The sequence below is a fragment of the Caloenas nicobarica genome, chromosome 1 (assembly GCF_036013445.1).
Source record: "Caloenas nicobarica isolate bCalNic1 chromosome 1, bCalNic1.hap1, whole genome shotgun sequence".
Lineage (NCBI taxonomy): Eukaryota > Metazoa > Chordata > Aves > Columbiformes > Columbidae > Caloenas > Caloenas nicobarica.
Genome location: NC_088245.1, coordinates 123,571,022 through 123,594,224, shown reverse-complemented (window position 1 = coordinate 123,594,224; position 23,203 = coordinate 123,571,022). Strand labels below are relative to the sequence as shown.

The window sequence follows — 23,203 nt, the reverse complement described above, 5'->3', positions numbered from 1 at the left end:
TCCTTGAAATTTACTTTTTTTAAATGTAATCTAAGATGATTAACAAACTTTACATAAAAGGATTAATGAGGCATGTGACTGGGACAGGAAGAGATTACGAGAAAACTCAAGTACTATTTTGTAAAGAAAGTTTTGTCAATACTCCCGAGAAACGTAACAAACTTGTGTAAAGTAGAAGTAATTCTCTAAGTATTTAAGAAAACACAAAATACATTCAACATCTCGTGACTATTCCTGTAGGCTGTAAGTCAATTAAGAATTTCTAAAAGCATGGCTCATTTAACAGCAGCTTTATTTTCAGATCAGTTCACAAACAAGTTTTTGCATACTGAAACTATATAAAGCTAAAGGAAGAGCAGAATTTTAAAGCTATGATAATCATTAACAAGATGCAATACACCTGCCATTACTGCTTTTTTCTTGGTTATATTACTGCAGAGATTTCTGACCTTACTTAAGCCTTATCTTCAAACAATTACAATCTTTCTCTCTATTTATTTAAAAAAAAAAAAATCCCAAATAGTGTTTCACAGCCAGTGCTACTTTTGCTTGCCACTGGAGGTTATGTGAGGACACAGACTACTGCAGAAGACTGGCTCACTCCTACTTCTAGTGCACTTAAAAGCAATCAAGCTAAGTGAAGTTTTCCCTAGCAAGCTCCAGAAAAAAAAAAAAAAAATTACTATGACATAACTGCCTGTTTCCATGAGTTATCTATGAATGTAAGCTTTTGTTAATTACGGGAAACATATTAATACATTCAGTAGCCTGCAGTAATTTGCAAGATTTAGCAGATTAAGGCAATTATAGATATTTTAAAGAAATTTAAGGAACTCAACCTGTTCTAAGGAAAATTAGCTGCATCAAAAAAACTTCTCTTAGCCCTAAAACCCAGGTTTTTTTCTCAGTAGCCTAAAGTTGAATTATTTCTCTATACTCTCTATGTTCCTCTTTTACTCTTCACAAATTGAGTGATACTTGCCTACAATTAAGCTGAAATGGAAACCTGACAGTTAGAACAGACCTAGGTAACCTACTTAGCAAGAGGCTAGCAGAGCATAAATGAAGTTATTTAGCCCCCCCGTGGCTGTACTGAGTACTGTAAAGTCATCAGTGAAGTGTGCCACATCCCTCCAGGATTACAAAATACAAGCAAGCCTATTACCTACTGGGCTTGCCATTTGACAGTAGATGTTCTATAAAAAAACCTGAGTGTCCTCTACTGACATAAAAAGGCTCTTAAAAATTGAATACCAGTTGAGCAGGGTGGAAATATGCAAAAACATAATTGCTGGCTCTGATAATTAGTTACTGACACTTTTTTTTTTTTTAATAAGAACACAGGAATACAGTTACAATAGATCAAACTCATCTGCATGTTGCATGAAGAAATACTGCTTTTATTTAAGAATTATAATTCCTCATGCATAGAGTCAACATTAAAACTACCAAAAAGCTGGGGGTTAGAGGCAGAAGACATTTCAGGAAAGCAGAACAACATTTTTTCAGGGTAATTAGCCAACTTGAAGATCAGATAAAGCATTTTCATTTAGATAATTTCTTGTACTTTGGTGAAAACAAAAGAGAAAGCAGAATCTAGAGGTATTCCTCCAACTATGCTTTAGAAAGACTTAAGTATTAAAACATTCTCTGGAAGATTTTGGAACCGACATAGAAAAACTAGCCACAAGGTATTTAAGCAAGTCAGATTATCTCTCATGAGAAGAAAGCAGAGAACAGTCATTTACTAGAACTATTACCTTACTTGAAAAGATAGTCTATTTTTAAGAGATTCATTGTAAACCAAACAAAAATTCTTCAGATTTGTCAACTGTGACATCAACATCTCAAGAAGAAAAAAAAAAAAAAAAGAGAGAGGAAGAGCAAGAACATACAACCAGCATTTCAGGTGTAAATTACTGTTTGGGAAGAGGGAGGGCAAAACAAATACTTGTTGTCAGCCATTGCATAGCTGTCCTATCTCACCCTTGATTGGATCAACCCTCCTCAAATAGGGCAATCCAGGATTAAGTGGCCTACTGAAAAAAAAAACAACACTAACTGTATAGACGAGGTATTTTAGGAGTGTTATATACACTGGAAAAAGTAGGAAGCTCACAAAACAGAAGGAAGCACATTGCACACACTAAAAGACATAAAACATTTATTAAAACACTATGTCTGGTGATGTTATATTTTACAATATCTTTACTTATTCCTTTATCATCACAGAAGCAGTTACATGCCTTTGCTACATTGATAAGAGCAAGTTTAATTTTTCTGTATGTACTCAATAGTAAACTAAGTGAATTTTCTTAAAATTAACTCCTCAACAAAGTGCAGCCTTTTAGTTGTTATTATCTTTGAATCATTTACAGATGCTAAATTGTCACTCTAGACCAGAACGCCTTCATTTTCTTGTATACCAGAACATGTAAATGCTAATATAAAACTGGGTGCATGAATAGAAGGCTCTGCAATCTCTTCCTCATTTTTAATACAACCTTATTCTTTTTACACCATGCAACAGCAGTATGCCAAAACCACCTTTCACACATCCAAACTGACCAAGATCCAGCCATAGTGCCGCATCCCACATCTTCTCTCTTTGTAACTGCCTGACATCTGGCCAACAGAACACATTAAAAATGTATCCAGCCCATGAACATACTGTTTTTCTACACAGCAGTGGCATATTTCTGTCTGTTAGAAGTTAGCTCTTACCATCTCTATAATTGTATTAACTGAAGATAAACTATGTATTCCAATGTCAGAGATTCATCTGGTCAAAACCTAAAACTGTTTTTTCAATCTATTGAGTCTGTTGCAACCTACCAAATTTATAACAGACCAGGTCCCAAGCACCTCAACATTTTTTTTTTTTTTTTTATTTTGCCTTATTTATAAAGCTTTGAGAAAGATTTTTCTTTCCTCTTGGGTATTTATTCAAGACAATTCTTCCATTCTTTGCCTTAGGAATTTAAATTTTAAAAGCAATAGCTATGCTGCAGTAACTGTCATCCATGGTTAAGATCAGACAGTTTATGCTGAGATGATTAACCTAAAATTAATTTGTTATTACTTTAAGTAATCTGCATTCCTTCCTGCTGCAGCTCTTGGCAAGAAAAACAAAATATAAGTAGCTTAAACAATATTTTATTGTAGTGCTAAAGATATATAAGACTTTGTCCTGATCTAAATTGTCCGGAGACAAAGATTCTTTGGAATCAAAACAGAAAGAAAGAAAAATTATCTAAGTGTTCCAATACCTCCTGGTCTTGCACGGGATTATGCGCCTACATTGTCATCCATCTAACTGCTCTTTCAAAACATGCACTTCAAGGTTACAAGAATCCATCTGAGAAAATATCATTACTACATGTAACTGATGATACTACATAGAACTCATTGCAGATGTTTCCTGAGGTACTTGGAGTTAATTAAAGTAAATAGGGTCAATTCCAACGAAGGTGCCATTCCCATCATACCTGCAGGTGCCAGAAGTGATACAAAAGTATTTTGCCATTAAAAGTTGTACAATCTTAGAAAGTAACAGGAGAAGCAGCTACATTGTACTCCAATTTCCAGCTCACTTTTAATGCATTATAACTGTTACCAGGGTTGAGCTGTTGGACTACTACTATAACTACTCTAAAATGTTTTTCATAAAGTGACAGCCAATTATTTTAATAGGATTTTAAACCAGTACCATTATTGCCTAGTTTTTCAAGCCCACTTCATTTAACTTCAATCTGTTTAAAAACTAAACATTTCCCTCAATATCAGGTCGCTAGAAAATAAGAGCTTGATGTCAAAACCAACTATAAAAACAAAGAGAAAAGTTAGCTTCAGTCATTCTTTAATACCGGCCATGGCTGAGACAAGTAAAAGGATGGAAAATTAAGATTCATTTGAATTCCTTCTTCATCAGGAAGGCCACAGATACCACGAGAAGCCAGTCTGAAATATTTATATCCACTTATTACACCCAGGGCTGCGGTTTACTTCAGACAGTTTACAGTATTTCTCAGACAGCTGCTGTTACCTTTTTCTGCTCTGGAATAACGGTTGCTAATTTTGTTTGGTTGATTTTTTAAAAAAACAAAGCGGTCCTCAATTCAGACAAATGCTGCGGATCTGTGCGTGACCCCCAACAACTCCTTCTGCCTGCAGGCAGGAGGTTTCTGCGTCCCCTTGGACCCCTGCCTACTAACAACTGCCTCCCCTGCCTGCCAGGCTCTCAGATCTCCAAAGGCTGCCTTGTGTCTCACCAAACGCCTTCGGGCGCATCAACAAACTGCTGTTCCTCGCTAAACCACAACGCTCTGAACAGAGATCGTGGGCAGGTGTGGGGTTTTTTTGTTTGTTTGTTTTTAAGTCTTTTGCTCTATGCATCTCTTCACCGTGACCTAGGGCTTCAGGTCAGCGTGCTGGGCTGAGCCTCTGGGTCAGATCCGGGGACAGGGACCCGAGAGAATCACAGAACGTTAGGGATTGGAAGGGACCTCGACAGATCATCTAGTCCAATCCCCCTGCCAGAGCAGGAACACCCAGATGAGGTTACACAGGATGTGTCCAGGCGAGTTTTGAATGTCTCCAGAGGAGACTCCACAACCTCCCTGGGCAGCCTGTTCCAGTGTTCCGTCACCCTCACTGAGAAGAAGTTTCTTCTCAAATTTAAATGGAACGTCCTGTGTTCCAGTTTGTACCCATGGTCCCTTGTCTTATCATTGGTTGTCACCGAGAAGAGCCTGGCTCCATCCTCGTGACACCCACCCTTTATATATTTATAAACATTAATGAAGTCACCCCTCAGTCTCCTCCAAGCTAAAGAGAAGCCTTAACACACCGCGCCCGCGGAACGGCCGGCCAGCCGGGGCTGAGTCACCGCGCCACCCGACCACTCGCTTCGTGTCAGGGGAGCGGGCGGGGAGGCAGAGCCGCAGCCTCGGCCCCTCCAGCCTCCTGAGGGAGAGGGCGGCCGCGGAGACCAAGGCGCCCGCCGAGAGCCGGGCGGAGGCGGGCCGGCCGCTGCCTCTCACCGCACGGCGCCGGCCCGCAGCGCCCGCCCCCGCCGCAGGCCGCCGCTCCCCACACACACGCGCAGCCCGAGGCGGTGGCGGCGGCCCCGGCGGCAGCGGCTTCTCGCCGGCAGAGGGAGCCGGCCCGCGGCCCCTGCCCGCGATCCCCCGGCGTTGGGGCGGGCCCACCCGCCGCGCTCACCCGGCACGGGCCGTCCTGGAAGACGCGTGGATCCAGGTTGCAGGCGATGGTGGCGGTGGGCAGGTCCCGCAGCGCCACCGCCTCCATCTCGCCGTCAACGAAGCTCCAGTCCGTCTCGGCCTCGGGCGGCAGCGCCTCCTCCTCCTCCTCCTCCTCCTCTTCCTCCACTTCCCCGGCCGGCAGCGGCTGCTGGAGCGGCGGCTCCTCCTGCCCCGCCGGGCCCCTCCCGCCGCCGTCGCCGCCGCTCTCCATGGCCGGGGGCGAGCGGAGCCCCCGCGGGGCGGGGCCCGGCGGCCGCTGAGGCGGTAGCGAGCGCCCCGCTCCTCCCCGCCGCCTTGGGGCGCGCACACAAAACTTACAGCTCCCCCCTGCCCCCGCCCTTTTTGCTCCCTTAACCCCCGCGCCGGTTTAACTGGCGCCTTACTTCACCCCCCGCCCCGCTCCCGCGCGCAGGGCGCACGGCGCCTTGTGAGCCAATAGGAAGCCGCCCCCGCAGCAACAGGTGGCCTGCCCGCGCCAGGCGCCGCTTCCGCCATCTTGAGTGAGGGCGGGGGCGGGTGCCTGCGGGCTGTGAGGGAGCCGGCGGGTCGTGGGGCGGACACCCGTGGGGCAGCAGCACACGCACGGGAGGCAAGGGTGGGATGGGGGGCGAGGTGACCCAGTAGCTGAGGTTGGGCACGCACCTGGTGGGTGCGGGCGGCAGGTCAGGGCTGGTGGCAGCAACCCGGGGCCAAGGTGGGCGGCCAAGGCCTGCTGCGGTGGCACTGCTGCGGTGGCACTGCTGCGGTGGCACTGCTGCGGTGGCACTGCTGCGGTGGCACTGCTGCGGTGGCACTGCTGTGTTTTGCAGCACGACTGGGGCACAGAGCAACACGTCTCGATTTAGAGGATAAGGGATGTTGTGCAACAAGCAGGCGAATGAAAACACCACCTTCCTCAAACACCTACAAATCAGCCGAAAGGAACCATGGTGTACACCTTATTTCTTTTATCTGCCTTAAGGACCAGCCAACCAACGTGATGTTCTGCAAACAGTTGACTGAATAGACAACCAAAAAAAGCAAGCCAGTTGTATCTCCTCTGGTCGAGGAATGATGCGACTAATCGTCACCCTTCATTTGTACTTTTTTTCAAAGGTATCCTATTGCTGGGCCAAGACCAAACACATTTTAATTTTAAAATCTGTGAAATAAGGCACATAAAACCATGTCTATATCCTTTCCTCCTTACTTTGGATGCGAAAGAGACCTTTTCATAGAACCTTTCTTTTTTCCCTGTGTCAAAAAGTCATAAAGGACAATTGCACCTTCCCTGGCTACACTCGAGGAGCTGCTTGTGTCAGACATTACTACGTAGAAGAAGAAAGTCTACCTAATGTGCTTGGCTGGTTAGTCTGACCTAACTGACCTACACAATCAGCTTTCTTGCAGATGTGTACATGGCACGACCTTCCAGGGAAAGGCCCAAAAGTAACCCGCAGAGGTCACAGGGTTTTTTATAAAGTTATTGTGATATTCATACATCTACCTCAAACATCCTACACTAGTAAAATGATAACACAGAATAGTAAAAGGCGGTAAAGAGTGACAGGATGCTGGGCAGTAGTTGGCAAAGCACGAACCTGATATTCTACCCCTACAGGGCTGTGTAAGAAAGAATGTGGTCTGAAAAGTGGAAAGAACCATCAGACAAAAACCTGCTTTCTCACCTGAGACCTGCTCAAGACCAAAACATGGATGCTAGCAGAATGTACTTCAGTTCCTATAAAGAACAAGAACTGGTAGCAAAACATGGGAGTTTCTTCTTATCATGAGAAAGCCTCTGAGGGGCTAATGCTGTTCTCATTTCCAGTTACAAGAAGCTTCTCAAAGACATGAGAACACAGTTGGCATTCATGCTATAGAGCTCGGAGTCCCAGGCCCTACTTGGAAAGTAACATTTCATCACGCATAGTGATCTTGTCATCAGGTGTCATCTCTCTAGAGACTGGAAAAAATGGTTTCATTTCATGTCTGGTATTTTAGATCACAGGTTTTTAACTGTATTTCTGTATGTAACACCTGTTAGTGCGCACTTGGAAAACATTACTGTGTCAAACACAGGACTGGATTTTGTAACCAGACTATAAACATATTAATGCAGGTTATGATGGGTCGCTTGTTCAACAACATTAATATCTAAAACATGGTATGGCAAATATTTTCAGTGGTATTCAAAGTGAAATGCTCTTACAGATCTTCCAAAATGCTGCAACATTTTAGTGGAGTAAAGAACTTCTGAAAAACTAATCTTGACAGTTGCAAATGCTGCAGTGTGCAAAGTTTACAGCTGAGGCAACAGCCTTGCTCCTTGAGATACGACTGTTACCCTATCTTCAGTTAGCACTGCTAACACTTTTTTTTTTCAAAAGATCAAAGACTTTAAACTATTGAATTACTGGTCTCAGTCAGTTTTAATGAGATCTTACAGGATGCAAGAAGAAGGAGAAAAATACCATATGAAGAGATAATGGTTTGCCTTCTCTCTCCTATTCTGTTAGAAGTTTATTCGGACTCTTTAATCTGTTTTGAACCATTTAAGCTTTCTTTTTTTTAGAGATATAAGCTCTCATCTTAGATAAAGGATATTTTTGTGATCAGTTGTGCTAAGTGACATAAGACTGTATTTTCTCACACTAGTTTTCAGAAAAAATCAGGCAAATTGTATCTTAAAAGAAAATTCATGTATATGTACAAGCTGAAATTTTTAATGCTAAATTAGCGTTAAAACCTCCAGACAAGCTAAAGCCATTTTTAACCTTATCCTTTGATCTCAGATTTGCTTCCTGACGGCAGTTGTGACACTTGCCTCTCTGAGAAGAAACTATCTGCCTGTGTTCTCTGCATTGAGAGCTCTAGCCTCCTACAGAAATCCCATCTGAGGAACCTGAATGGAAGTCTGCTCTTACATATATTTAAAAACTTAATGTTAAGAAGCAAAACCTGCTGACAACAAATTCCTGTAATTGCAGCCTGCCATCTGAGTATTATGAAAGCCATTGAAAAATATTAATTTACTCACTGCTGATCTAATGGCTTAAGCCACCCCCCAGCTGGCTATTGTAACTCAGATGTCAGATTTGCAGATGAAAATAAGTTATTAATTATATTTGTATCGTAATAGCACCTAAAGCTCAACTGAGATCATTGTCACATCCTGCCAAGCGCTGCAGTACTCCACAGCCAAATGACCTATCTGCCCTAAGAGCTTTAAAGTTCAAATAGACAATTCAGAGAAAGCAAAATTGCTTTTTCTGAGTTCCACCACCCAGCATTAATTCAGTCATAGACTTCACATGAAAAATTAAACCCGAATCTCCGTAATCTTAGGGTTAAATGAGAGATCATTATTTCTTTTTGTTACATATGAAGGGAATGCAATGTACACTTCTGACTGGAAGAGATGGTAAGCCAAGAAAAAATAGATCTTCACTCCAATGTTCAGCCTTGGGAATAAACTGCATATTTCAACATAAGTGACAGTGATTAATGCTAATGATTTCTTTACGTATAGGAAAAAAGATTCCTGGGGTAAATCGCTACATCAATGCCATTCAAAAGTTTTAAACAACACACACTACCATCTAGTGGTAGAAATAAAAGCATGAAGGATCTCAAAAAGTCTACTTACATGACATGCATCTGCAACAAAAATCCTCATTTCTCAAGTGTAAAGTAGCTAAACAGAACGAAAATAATGTTTTTAAAAAATATTTGAACTACACAGAACTTGATTATAACTAAATGGAAAACATTTAGAGAAAGACGGAACATGTGGCCCTATGGGCAATTTTACTTCTTAAACATTCATTTAAACCACTGGCTTATTTAATATTCCTCAGAAGAGATTTTCATTGCACCCATTTAATGGCTACACATAGACAGATACAGTTAGCTGTTTAAACCCATGGCATTGGTATCAGTGATAATACTTCTGGAAACTGATTTTTTTCCTGCATAGAAGCCCATTCAGAAGACAGTACTGCAATCATTCCTTGGCTGTGGACTTTAAAAAACATATCTAAAATATGCATATAATAACACTGAAAATTAATTTTGGCTATCAATAATAGTTCTCTTTTCATTAAAATAAATTCTATTTCATTACTCCCACATCCTTCGAGTACAAAAGCCTGTGTCCTCAGCTGCTTCCTTAGATTGACATTGAAGTATTTGTACTATCAGTTTTTTGCAGATATATGTGACAGAATAATCTGGATTTCTCAAACCTTAGCTGAATAACCACCTTGATTTACAATAACAAATGTCCAACACATTCAACAGGCTTCAAAGCTCAAAGCAACCCAACCATCTAGTTGAGTCTAAAAGATGGTCAGAAGTATTTGATCCATGCTCATACTTTGCCCACAGTCAAGCAAGGCACATGACTGTATGATACGGCATTTTAGGCATTCGCTTATTTTCTCTTGTTAGACTGTATGAACTTCATAAAAGCCTGCCTAGTCCAACAACACTGACATGGAGATCTGTTTTATTAACAAGGTTTGAGAAAGGGATTCTCAAACTCCCATGTGGAAGGGCATACCTTAAGTGTGCCAGTCATGTTTCAGTCCCTTTGCTCCAAATCCAGTTCTTCTGTTGGAGGGGAAATGCCCATCCCTGATTCCTTCCCAGAGCCAGGTGGATTTTTTCACGCAGTGGTGGCTTCTTCACAAATCTTACTCTGTAAAGGATTCCATTTACCTCTTTCAAGGCTTTTTATCTGTCAAGCAGCCCTTCTGGGTTAATTTATCACAGATAGACTTATTTCCCTTAAAAGAGCCTCCCATAGACAGAGAGAGGTCTGATCATTTTTAAGGTAAGCTAGTCACCTTCAAGTGAATACATAAACTACACAAAATCTCACTACTTTTATTTTAAACTTAGTTTGAGCAAAGCAAATGCCCCCAAAAGAAAACAGATATAAAGAAAACCCCCAGTCTTATTTAACAGTCTGTTCTGATGTTGAAGGCTCTTAAGGTATGTTTTCTCTCTAGCTTAAATTTGCCTGGTTTTCACTTGTAGCCATTTGTTCTAGTTATGTTTTTCTCCACTGTAATAAAAAGTCTCCCAGTACTTCATGTTTTATGTCAGAGTCCCTCCTTGCTATTCTTTTTGTTCAGCTAAGCGGATCCAGTTCTGCAAAACTCTCAAGACTATTTTCCTCTTAGAGCTGCTGAGAGTGGTTTCACGCCTAGTCCATACTTCTCCCCATCATGTTCCCTTTCCTTCCCTTAACTAAATCCAGACATCCCAAGGGGTTCCCTTTTCTGAGGATCATCACCCTTGCCCTCCAAGTGGCAGGATGCCTCCAGAGCTGCTTGCCAAGCTCCTGCCATACGTCAGCAGCATTGTGCCCCCACCCTGCCTCTCCTCCTGGATGCCTACGATCTTCCCAGCTGCTTGTGTAGCTCAGCCTCTGTCCTCCGATATCTGCAGCAGCCACAGTAACCAGGTGACCTGAGCACAGGTACTCCAGACTGATGTTCTTCCCCAAGCCCTACCAAGGCAAACTCACATCTTAAAACACTGTTACCACAGGTTTGACTCTTTTATTGGCCAAGAACAATTCATATAGACCACTGGTTTATACATTTTTTTGGTCTTTGTAGCCAGCAGCATTCAAGGAATTGCTATGGCCTGTATCATATCAACCATCTACATTAGCTGTTTCCAGCCGTATTTGTGGGGTGCTACAGTGGGTCCGTGGATTCCCTGATGGAGGGTATGGGAACAGAGATTGACCTTGAAGATAAGAAGGGAGTAAAAGTATCCAGAGATATTAACGTGTACTCGTGAGAAAGAAGGGAGCAAAAGAGTAACATAGACAATAGCAAAATTAGCCAATGATACCTTACTATTGCAGCCTGTAACCAATAGCAAAAAGACACATGAGCTGGTAAAGACTGTATAAGAAGGTGTTTGTGGCAACAAATGGAGACTGCTGTTTGTACATAAGAAGAACTTTGTATATGCCGTTTGTCTGTCTCAACCGTGACATGTGTTAGCTGAAAATATCTCATGACTCTGGCTCTCTTAGCAAAACATCTTGAACAGCATAACCTAGAGGGTTATTTCTGATAGGAGTTTGGTCCTTCGCATTTACCAGTACAATACACCATCCTTTTTTCTTTTTCCTTCTTTAACTTGTACAGATTGATCCTCTTTGTCTCAAACCACAGTAGTGAGAATGAGAAAGTAGAGTGATAGCCTCTCTGTCCCATATTGTGTACACGGGTCTTTTGTAGAAGGATGTGGCACCTGCAGGAGCAGTAGGATTAGCTGGAGTGTTTTGCAGAAGAACTGCCAGTATTTGGAAGAGTAGCAATTGTCCCAGGGCAGAGAAGAAACATACAAATAATATGCTATTAAATAAAATAACTACAGTGAAACTAAGGTTTCTTTACCTTGGTATTGGTAGGAACCTTAAAAAAAAAAAAAAAAAAAGGTCTTGAGGTGCAGAAATTAAGGCTTGTTAAGGAGTCTTTAAAGCGGTAGGTAATGTGCAAAGCTCATGTAACTGATTCAGATCAGTTGCTTTGTTAAATATCTATCAGCACAATCTCTTCTCCTTTATATGTACCTCCTCCTGCTCGCATAGTTCCTTATGCTCCTTCCCTGCTGCCGTCCTCAGTCAGGTGGGAAGTTGCTCTGGAATGCGTCTTCCTATATTTGCATTGTACCTGGCAGGGCTGGGCTCCCAAGGTCACTGCCACCTTTGGATGCCGCCCCAGATCTCACAACGATATGCTTTTCATTATAGTAATGCAGCAGGTTACCATGTACCTCTTACTGATTTTTAAACTACGCTCTGGTAGGTCAGCTCCTAAATTAGGTAGAAAAGAGTAACACATAGTAGAGGTAAAAGAGCCATTTATTTCAGGAGCAATCAGTAATAATCCTGGTTACTGATTTACTGTAGAGCTCATTTACAAGTGGTGTAGAACAAATGGATTTTGTTGGTAAGCACTTTTGAAAAGGAACAACAAATATAATAGAATTTCAACAAAAACTGTGTCAAAGCTGTCTATTAACAGAATTAAAGAACAAGGTTGGATTCCTCATCCTGGGAAAAGAAAAATGGAAACAGAAGAAGAAGAAAAAAAAGAAGAAAAAGAAGAAGAAAAAGAAAAAAGAAAAACAAAAAGAAAAAGAAAAAGAACAGGAAGAAAAAGGAGATTGTGGCATAACCTACATGCAAATAAAATGAACACTAGTGAAAAATGGACCTCGGCCCACACTGAACAAACTGCATAATTCTATCCCAAGGCAGATGGTGCTTGCTTTCTTCTACAGTTTCCCACCCTTTATCATCACTTCTTGAGCATTATGCACCAAAACCAGCTACATTAAACACCTCTTCAAAAAAAAAGACGAAAGAAAAAAAAAAGTCTGCTGCATAAATGTTGTGGGAATTCTACATTTGAATTAAGCAAAAGGAGAGTAGAGCTGAAGAGACCTCAGGAGATCACCTATTCCAGCCTCTCACTACAAGGCTGCAAAAACATACATTTCTTTACTGATTATATGAAAAGCTATTTTCAAGACTATGACAGTGTACAAAAATATTCCAGAAAATATTTCTGAAGTGAAGGCTATATATTAATTTGTAGAGAACTACATATAGATGCGATCCATATTTCTAATGAACTGAGTATTTTAACAGTAAGTGCGACAGGCAATCTGCAAATACTGCAACACTGGTAATAAAAGGCAAATGATTACTATACCTCTTGATTGCAGATGTAACTTATATCAGATAATTATTAACTCAAAAAATTTAGGAGTATTATGTAATATTCTAAGTTTTAATCCCCAAATCTATACAATTTTAAAAGTTTTCTGAGTTTTGCAAGAGGAACTGCATTAAAAGCCAGGTTTATGTGGAAAGGGTACAGAATATGACTGTATTTTACATGGGGGAAAAAAGTTTTTAAGAGCTAGGAAAGGTGAACTGAAATTGAAACACAAACAAGACTATGAAAAGATCAAATGAACTGTGATTAGAGATTATATTTTAAGAAATTATTTCAAGATGCTACAGGCCAAATAAAATAGGAAACTAATTTATAATAAATGACAGATTAATGTAATAGGAATGAAAATAATAGAGGAATTCAACAAAATCTACACACTGGTAAAAGCACAGAAAGTCTCTTGAACCTCAGAAAAAGCTTTGAGTTACTTCCAGGTTCCACAGTAAAATGCTGTGATGGATCTACTTAGGAGTTCATATGTAATTTCATAAACCAGGTAAATGTGAAAAAAGCAGCATCTGTAACATAGATAACATAGGAACAACATAGGTATTTTATCCATTTAGTTTTGGATATAAATATGTCCTGGGCACTTTGTAAATGAGGTAAAGGCATGCCTTCTTCTCCAAAGAGCTTATATTTTAATAACCAGTTCTCAGACGCCCTGAGCGGATGAAGTTCAGCTACAGTTGGAGCAGTTCATCACTTTTGAAAACTCACACCCCAAATGCAGTGCCACACTATGTGTCAGAAAATAGAGGGAGGAACGATGAGGATGACAATAATGAAATCACAGTTACTTAATAAGACCCAGATCCTTGCAAAGACTCTTAGCTTTAAACATATCAGTAATCCTATTGAAGCATGTGCAAATCAAGGTGGTCCTTTAAATAGTGCTGTGTGCACACCCTTTCCTAAGCAATGGTGCATGAGGTTGGGGGCGGGAATGGTTGAAAGGTGGTTGAAAGTGATGAGGAGGGAGTTCGGTGAAGTAAACTCGGCTGGAATTAATTACCCAAGCAGAATCGAAAGCCTGGGCAGAGGCCTGGAGTATTCCAAGATGAGAACAGGTCCAGAGTTCAAGCCAGACATACCATTAACAACAAAGTGAGTGCTGAGCTGGCCTTATTTAGCTATCAAACGAGATAATATGAGGCTCCAGGACAGTCACCAGACTTTCTAGGACCTCGATGCTTCTGGGGCACATTCAAAGTTAATTCCAAACCACTTTCTATTGAATTAGATATGATACTTGGCCATAAAAAGCTACATATAAGGTCTGTTTATTATCTTGCCTGTGACACATGAAGGACGTTATCGCTTCATTAAGATAGTACTGCTTAACAAAAAGTAAAAGAAAGCAAAGTCAAAAACTCTTTTGGAGAATTAACATATTTTAAGTACTTAAAAATAGTAAGCAGTACAGACTTCTTTTTTTGGACAGCTTTGTTATCAATATTCTTTTATTTTTTTGACACACTGCGGAATGATTCATTCAGAATTTAAGTACATGCTGATTTGACACCTGCAGCTTTGTAGGAAGCTGGCAATTTGGGGAACTGAGTAACAAAGAGAAGGAAGACAGGGACAAAGTATCTGGCAAGAAGGTGCACTTACTGTTCCTCTCTGCTTTTTCAGCCTTGGTTAAAGGTAGCTTGACTTTCCGTGCTTCCTAGCCCAGCACCCAGGCTGTTTCACTCCTTGCATGTCTACCTACCTTCCTCCTTCCCAAGCAGACTGCCTCTAAGCAGCTGGGAAGGGAGCCGATTGCCCCTAATCAGCTTAGGGCTGGGAAGCTCAGAACACTAAATACAGATGGCATCACCCCCCCAACACACACCATGCTGCCGCGATTTTCAGCAAGGCACCTCTCCATCTTAATTTTGTTCGGGTGGACCGAGCACCCTTTCAATCACAAAGCAGTAGAAAGCTACACTGTCTTCTTGACAGAAGTTTAAGAAACCAGATACAAACCTAGCAAAATATATGTATTTTGAAAGTAGTAAAAATCATAGTCCTACAACACCATTTTTTCACTTACAGCTTTTCCATAGTTGAAGTAACATATATGAAGTAGCAGAATACAGAACTAGATTACATACAAATGTTAATACAATTTGGGGTTTCTTTTTTTCTATCACAAAGGGCTAGGCAGTCATATTCTTCTATGCCGTAATGTTTTATACCACAAGTAATTTGTGGAAATTCCAGTTAAACCACCAGCTGCAATAAAAATAATGCAAACTCGGGAAAAAGTAATTGGGCTTTGACCTACATTTTGCTGACTGGCCATTTTCAAATTTCAGTGTGTAAAGGAATCACCTGGGACAGGATTAATCTCATATGAGTTTAGATGTGTCCAGCAGAGACATCTCCCCCTGAGCCAGTCACCCGCAGGTCCCTGTGAGTGTAGAGAAAAAGGCACTTTTCTGTCAAGGACCATCTGGTCTGCTTTACACACCTACCTTGGGATGAGGAGAATCATTTCACTGACTCTGCCTACCAGATCTCTGTGAACTCCAGGGTCTGCAGTCATGCAGTTTGTTCCTGTCTATATTTACTCTGAAAAATTCCTCCTTCTGTCCCATAGTGGGGAACCCAATTAAATGCCACCCAATTTCTGGAGACTCTGCTCACCCCTGTTTCTCATTGAGTTCAATGCAAAACAACAGTTACTCAGCATCTAGCAGAAACAAGAAGAATTCGAATTGTGTGCAGGCAGCTTTTGGCCTGGGGATGCGTAGCTCCACTTTGGAAATGTGGCAAATCCGGGGAGGAGCAGATGCACACACTTGATCGAACAGCACAACTTCAGCCAAAGCAGGCATCAGGGAACAAGCAGAGCAGGCTTCTGTGGGAGGCAGCAGCCTGCACAGGGAGGAAAAAAAAAAGCCTTGTTGACTCCGTTATCCCAGTTCACTTAGGGCAAACCATTAAATATTTGGCATTCGTGTATTTGGCACTGCACAGGACTGTGAACTGGAGTCTCAGGGGCATGAACAAATACCCTGGTCTGCTAGCTTTGCAATGGGACTCCCCCATCCCAGGAGATAGGCAGGCTGGTGAGGAGAGCTCTCCCCAAGCCCCTTGTAATGCAAGAGGCGTTTTTTGCTTACCTCAGGCTGCAGAAACTACAGACTTGGTCTGCAACTCACTGTACAGTCAGGAGGAAAAGAAATTACAATAATCCAAGCAAGTACAGCTTAATTGATAACCCCCAGGGATATAGCTTGTTCACTAACAGACTATAAAGGGATCTTCATGTTGTCCACTAATGTCTAACATCTGTGATATTTAATTACCTGCACTCATCTTTTAAGTGAAGAAGTTGTGCAGTAATCCTTCCTGCAGCTGAACTGAGAAAATAATATTTATTAGCTGAGGGCCTATTTTAGAAACAGATGGGGTGTAAAGATCTTGAAGGTAGTGTACAGGAGGAGTGTGAAGCAGGAGAGATTAATTGTTAAGTAATTGAGATGGAGGGGAAGAGTGTTGAAAGCAGAGAGCACAGAACAACAGATATCCTTTGTTCTGGGATTTCACTGGGACAGATTGAATTTTAATGGCACATTTCCAAAACTGCCTTTGTGAAAACATGATGCTAAAGAGTGACAAGGAGTGATACTGGGCTGACTGGCTGGCTCTTCTCTGAGCCGTGCCCACCCCGTCCCTCTTTACCCTATACCCTGGCTGTCCAACATCCTCCTTTGTCTCCTGCTTGCATGAGGACCTCATGGCATAAGCACCGCAGCAACATTAACACAGTGCTTGCGCATGTCATTGCCAGGTCTCAACTCCAGCAGAATTAGAAAATGTCTGTTCCTCTACTGGAGGAAAAACTCAACAAGATCTGTTGCAAACTATTCAGTCATTTCTCTGTAAAGGTAGCAACTGTATCAAACACTGTACCTTATACTTTTCTCTGTCCTACAAAGGTAATTAACAACTTGGCTATGTCAGCTGTTAGTCCTTTTCAGTTCTGCCTTTGTCAGACTTCCGCGAGTACTTAAAGAACCTATCTGTTGTTACACTTAAACATTGCCCAATGTTAATAACCAGTCAGTCTTTATGACTGAAAAGATTTTTTTGCTGGCCTTGAAATCCTCACCTTGTTTCGAACTAAGAGCTACCGAGCAAGGAATAGGCAGATAACAAAAAATAAATACTGGTGTTAAAGCTGCTCTGCAATTAATAAGTATATATGAGATACCACCATCTCTAATGTAGTTGCATCAGATCAGCTGGATGCAAGTCCCACATCAAACTCATAACCTGATCAAAACCTGAAACTAATACTAAAAGAGGTATTTATAGAAGTGGTGTAGATCCAAGGGCCAGCTGAAAAGAAGAAAGACTCCAGAGCAGGCAGCTCCAGTGAGCCAGAGGAAGCTGTGCCACACGGGGCTGCAGAGGGAACCCCACTGTTTGGGCCCATCAGACACCAAAGCTGAGCAAAGCTGAACTCAGGGAGACTGGGAGCGGGAGAGACCTGCTCAGGCAGAGCAGCCAAACACGTTATTCATGCAAACATAGCCAGCTGACTTCAGTGGTTATGTCTATAACCTGCGACCATTTCTCCCGCAAAATTCCCACCACTTTTATGCCATGGATGTTACTTCACTATTCATTCCCACTGTGGAAACCTGAGGTGAGCCTGCTTACTTCCAGCCAGTGTCCCATCAACTTTTGGATACGAGACAATATGGCAGTGTTTGTGGATGGGGTGTCTGTCTCACATCTGAAAGTTTTGGAAGATGGGATTTGTATTGCAGCTGGGGAATGTGGCCAGCCTTCAGGCCAAGGGTTAGTATGAGTAAATCAATATCGTCTGTGTAAGCATAGAGATAACTGGCATGTGTCATTTTACTGATATCAGAATCTGTAACATAGAAATTAAATAATTGCCTTATGATGGGTCCAGCTGCAAGACCTTCATTGCCAGATGCTGAGCATCCATTCCTCAGTCTTCAAGAAACTTCCTTTTTGACTGTGATTGCCCCAGTTCTTTTGTCTCACTGTCAATGCACCTCTGGGCAAACATAAATTCTATGAAAAATAGCTGCAGGACTGCTTATTTATTTTTCCTGTTTGTTTATCAGAGCAGGTATTTGACCTGACGTAATTATTCGTCTATAGTATTGTCAATGTCCTGTTGGCTGTATCTTCTCCCTTATCACCCATTCCAAACTCCCGTGTTCAGTCTGTCCCAACTCTTTCCACTCTCGAGTATAAAAAAAGTGATCTTATATACACACACAGAAAAGTGTTTAGCACTATGTTTTTTATACCTCACTCCTGTCAACTAACTTTCCCATCCACTGTTCTCTCTGCATCTAGAGAACTAGGACAATTGTCTGTTCAAAGAACATAAGTAATGCTTTCACATAAATCACTTCTGAGAAGAGTGGGCCCAGAGTAGGCTGCATCTCCTAGAAAATGACTTCTGCAAGTAAAACTGCTGAAGCTTACCCTCACACCAGAACCTGCTGATTGTCTTTGCATGTGTGTGTGTGTAAATTGCCTCCATAAACCAGAGAAATTACCAGAAGTACAAAAAGATGCCTTTTATCTGGAAGAGAAGGCATCCTGCAGACTGAATCTGCAGGTGCCTTACTCCGGCCAAAAATTACGGCTTCTTTCACAGCAGCTGTCTGCTCTGCACAGAACATGGTATTTCTCATCACATTTAAATGCAAACTCTTGCAAAAGCGCATAGTGCTTGACATGGTCACATACGGAGGAAAGCTACTTAAAAATATGCAAATCTAGGTTTTTTACAAAGTATTCCAATGTTCCCTCTTACAATTTTGCAACTTGATAAGCATTAATTTTCCTTCCTAACAATGTTCGGTGCAGCCCAAAGACCACTTGGTAATGTGTTTCAGATACTACATTGCTGAAGATGAGGTACTGGTTCACCTGTATTTTAAGAAATTGTGGAAGACTGTCGAGGCTCTGCTGGATCAGTGTGTCACCAGCTGTGGACATATTAACAGTTCCCTTCATAATCCTGCATTTGGAAAATGGTGTTCCCCTCCTTGTTATGGCAGCCAGCATCAGGGCAGCTGGGGGGCTGCAAGAGACACTGCGCCTGAGAAGTGAAGTGAACTGAAGTGGAAAAGCAAGGGCAGAAATGGGGCTCGGGGGCCTTTGGGGTGGGAGGCAAGGCTCGGGCAGGGCAGGCAGCAGGTGCTTGGCAGGTATATCCAGACAGCCCCGGTGAGGCCGCTGGAGGGGAGAGGTGGGGGCAAACTTTTGGCTGTTCTGCAAAGGCTCAAGTCCCGCTGAACACCTGCAAGCAGGTGGCAGATAGGAAGGATATGGCCGAGGGAAAGGCCTGGCAGTGCCTGGTGCCACCACGGTCAGGCTCTTCCGCACGTCCTCCCGTGCCGGCTTCAGCCAAAATTAGTGGAGGAGAGATTTACCGGAGCGGAGAGCTCTGGGACGGGGCGGGGGCCGGCGAGAGACCCACAGGAGGAGGAGCGCAGGCACCTGTGGCTCCCGTCCCCTCGCCACCCTTTCCCTTGCAGACACACACGGGCGGCCCCGGGGGCGGCCGTGCGCACGCGCCGCCGTTCCTCCCGTCGGTGCCCGGCGTTGATCCCCGGCGGCGGCGGCGGCGGCGGCTCCGCTGATCTCCGCTTGTCCGGGCGGCTGGACCCGCCCGCCCCGCTGCGGTCTTGGGTGGCGGCCCCGGGGGAGACCGGCATGGCGGAGAGCCCGGGGCGGCCCGGCACACCGCCGCCGGAGGGGAGCGACGTCCCACGAGAAGGAGGCGATGAGGATACGGCGGCGGCGTGGGAGCCGCAGCCCAGGGTGTCCCTCGAGGGAGCGGCGGAGCCCCCGAATGGGTCCCCCTCCGGCGAGGTGCCGCAGCTGAGCGGTGAGGCAGCGGCTGGGCAGAAGCCGGCAGCGGCGGCAGCGTACCCTGGGGACAGCTGTGGGACAGGGAGCGGGTCCACCGGGAGGGAGGCGGAGACCCCGAGCGGGCCGAGCGCAGGGCAGCAGGCTCCGGCGGGGGCTGCGCAGGGAAGCGTCGACGGGGGTGGACCGGAGGACGAGGGTCTGCCAGGAAGGGAGCCGGTGGCGGCGGCCGCGGGGCTAGACGCGCCCGAGGGCTCCGCGCCGGCGAGGGCAGACCCCGAGGACGCGGTGGTGTCCCCGGCGGGGACGGACCCCGAGGAGGCAACTCCGGCGGGGAGGGACCCCGAGGAGGCAGCCCCGGCGGGGACGGAGCCCGAGGACGCGGCCACGGCCCCGGCGGGAACGGAGCCCGAAAAGGCGAAAGCGGCTCCGGCTGGGCCAGATCCCGAGGAGGCGGTGAGGGAGGCAGCCCCGACGAAGACAGACCTCGAGGAGGCGATGGTGACAACCCCAGCAGGGACAGGCTCCGAAGAGCCCGCGGGGACAGTCCCCGAGGAGTCTGCGGCGGCAGCCCCGGTGGGGACAGACCCCGAACAGGCGGCGGAGACAGACCCCGAGGAGGAGGCGAGGAAGGAAGCCCCATCGACGACAGATCTCGAAGAGGCAGAGGCGAGAGACCTCGAAGAGGCAGAGGCGACAGCCGCGGCGGGGGCAGACCCCGAAGAATTGCTAAGGCAGGCAGACCCAGAGCGGAGAGACCCCGAGGAGGCTGCGGCGGCAGCTCCCGCGGTGACAGACCCTGAGGATGCGGTGCGGGAGGCAGCCCAAGCGGGGACGGTGCCCGAAGAGATTGTGCGACAGGCAGCTCCGGCGGCAACAGTCGCCGAAGATGAGGTGTGCGAGGCAGCCGCAGTGGGGGCAGTCCCCGAGAAGGCGGCAGCCCCGGCGGGGAGCGAGGTGGCTCCTGAGGGCCCGGGGGAAGCGGAGCTGTCGTTGCCGGCCGGAGGGGAGGCCGACGGCGGTCGCCGGTCACCGAACGGCCCCGGCAGCGAGGACGGAGCGGAAGCGGCGGGGACGGAGCAGGGAGCCGCTGAGCCGGCGGTGGCAGAAGCGGGGAGCGTGGCCCCGGGGACAGGGGAAGGCGGCGCGGCGGGGCAGCGCAGCGAGTCACCGCGCAACGAAGGTGGTGAGTGGGACGCGGCAGGTCGGAGCGTGAACGGCGTGCGGGGCCGGGCGGAGGACGAGGAGGAAGACACGGGTTCGCGGATCGCCTTGGAGGAGGAAGATGATGAGGAGAAGCAGGAACATGACATCTCTCTCTTCGTCAAGGTAGGGTGTGGGGGGCTGCTGAGGAAACCTGGGTTTGCGACCCTCACCTCCTCCAGAATCCCCAGGCAGCTGCTGTGATGAATAGCATTTAAGTCTGGCAGGCAAAAGTCTAGCCTGGCTAAGGTGATTTGGTTATTAATGCCCAGAATAAACTTGCCTCTGACTCCTCATTCTGCGGGCAGCAGGCGTGATAGGACGGGGCTTCCCATGAGGTGGTTGCAGGGCAGCGCTGCTCATCCCCTCTGCCCTGGGAGCTGGTGGTGCTGCTCAACCCAGAACCTAGAGAAGCACAGACTTGACCTGCAAGGTGGTCTTCCCAGCAGTTTCCCCTGATGGAATCTGTGCTAAGTTACTTGAGGTTTCTCTAGGTTTAAATGGAAAGTGTATGCAGGGATCTCAGATTCGGTGGACTTAGGGGCCCTGCTTGTGCCCTCCTCACTGTGGGGCTAGGACCCAGGGCAGGGGTGGGAATATAAGCAGCAGCAGCATCTGCTTGGAATCGCTAGGTGTGACTTGTGATACAGGGAGTTCTCAAGGGGTTTTAAGATCTTCAGAATACAGTAAGAAGGACACATAGCACAATATGAGGGTTGAGGTGGAAGGAACTGGAAAATATAATTTAAAATGCAATACTGGTATTTTCCAACATGAGCTATGGTCAACATTTAGACAATTGCCACAAAGTGTGGCAAGGCTGGATTCAGAGAGTCAGTAAACTGCCCAGCAGTATAGCATCCCTTGTAGTTGTCCTGTTTGTGTGTGTTTGGGCAGGGAAGATTTAGGTTAGATAGAAAAGGACAAAAAAGAGAAAAATCGTAATGTCTCAAAACTAGTTTCTGGTATTTTATAGTATAAAGTTTTAGAGCTTCTTTCTAGCCTGTGCCTGAACTCCTAGCAAAATCAGTGGGACTTGATGTAGAAACAGCATTCATTCACAGAGACGAAATATCGCATGTGAAATTTCTGTGCATTGAAACCATCCTAAGGTGTTTTTCTTCCCTCTGACCTCTCTGGACTAAATAAAGTGTGGAGCAGGGTGGAGTAGCTGGAATTAACTGTAAAAGGTCATTGCCAGCCCTCTGGGTGAGGGAGGTTAGGGCTGAAGCAATGTTCATGCCTTGATTTGTGCCACCTCAGTTGCACACTGCTTTTTTCAAGGCTGAGTCTCCCTTGAAGTATGTGAAAGTTATGTGACGAAGGCCGAGGAATGCTCTGAGGCTTACAAATGCTAATGTCAGACGTGCTGGATGATGCCATAATGGAAAGATGAATGATAGCACTGACTGATGTTGGTGAATGTTCTCAGCCATTCCCCAGTTCAGGCAATTCCTTAGCACACAGGCTGGGATGGATTCTGTGGTCTAGAGGCAAATCAGTACATTGAGTTGGTGTACAGTAGGTAGATGATAATGCTGGAGCCACAATCTGTAATTTTGTGTTAAACAAATACTGTGGAGCCTGGCAGAGGTGCCTTACAGACTTTCTGGCTCACACACAGATCAACAGCCCCCTTTGCAGGGACACTTTTCTAACTTCTTTATTCTCATTTTACGGTCTTATTTCCATCAGGGAATGCTGGAGAGTGGCACAGAGCTAAAGTCATAAAGTCTACCTGTGCATTATTACATGCTTTATGTGTGCATGCTTTATGGAAGAACAACATGGCCAAAATTAAGGACCAGACTATAAGAGCATCTGTTGTGACACTGTAGTTCCCAAATATTGGGATTAAGCATGGGTTTTGAAAATATTTATGAATTAATAAACACAGAAGAGGAACGTTTTTATGATTGACTTGGCATTAGTAACTTAAGAATGCCTTGAAAATAATACACCTGCTTTTCTAATGATTTCGGTAGAGAAGTATTACAAAGCTTGAATATTTTACGTCACCTGGAGCTAGATTTTTTTTTTTTTTAGTTAGAGATTGGCACAAGTTTCTCCAGTTTAATAGAAGAAAAATAAAGTGCCTGCTGGAGTGCTTAGCATCTG

At 44.6% G+C, this 23,203-nt stretch overlaps 2 protein-coding genes across 2 annotated transcripts in view; one reads left to right on the top strand and one right to left on the bottom strand.

Annotated features, from left to right (window-relative positions):
* The window catches only part of RCAN1 (regulator of calcineurin 1), a 41,433-nt gene extending 35,841 nt beyond the window's left edge, over nt 1-5,592 (bottom strand). Inside the window, exon 1 of the mRNA XM_065658208.1 lies at nt 5,224-5,592. Within this exon, the coding sequence (XP_065514280.1) occupies nt 5,224-5,475 (252 nt within the window). The 5' untranslated portion in view covers nt 5,476-5,592. The remainder of the gene's footprint in view (nt 1-5,223) is intronic.
* A 14,134-nt stretch (nt 5,593-19,726) lies between these two features.
* CLIC6 (chloride intracellular channel 6) overlaps nt 19,727-23,203 on the top strand; it is a 33,591-nt gene continuing 30,114 nt past the window's right edge. The window contains exon 1 of the mRNA XM_065643227.1: nt 19,727-21,211. Coding sequence (XP_065499299.1) covers nt 19,727-21,211 — 1,485 coding nt within the window. The remainder of the gene's footprint in view (nt 21,212-23,203) is intronic.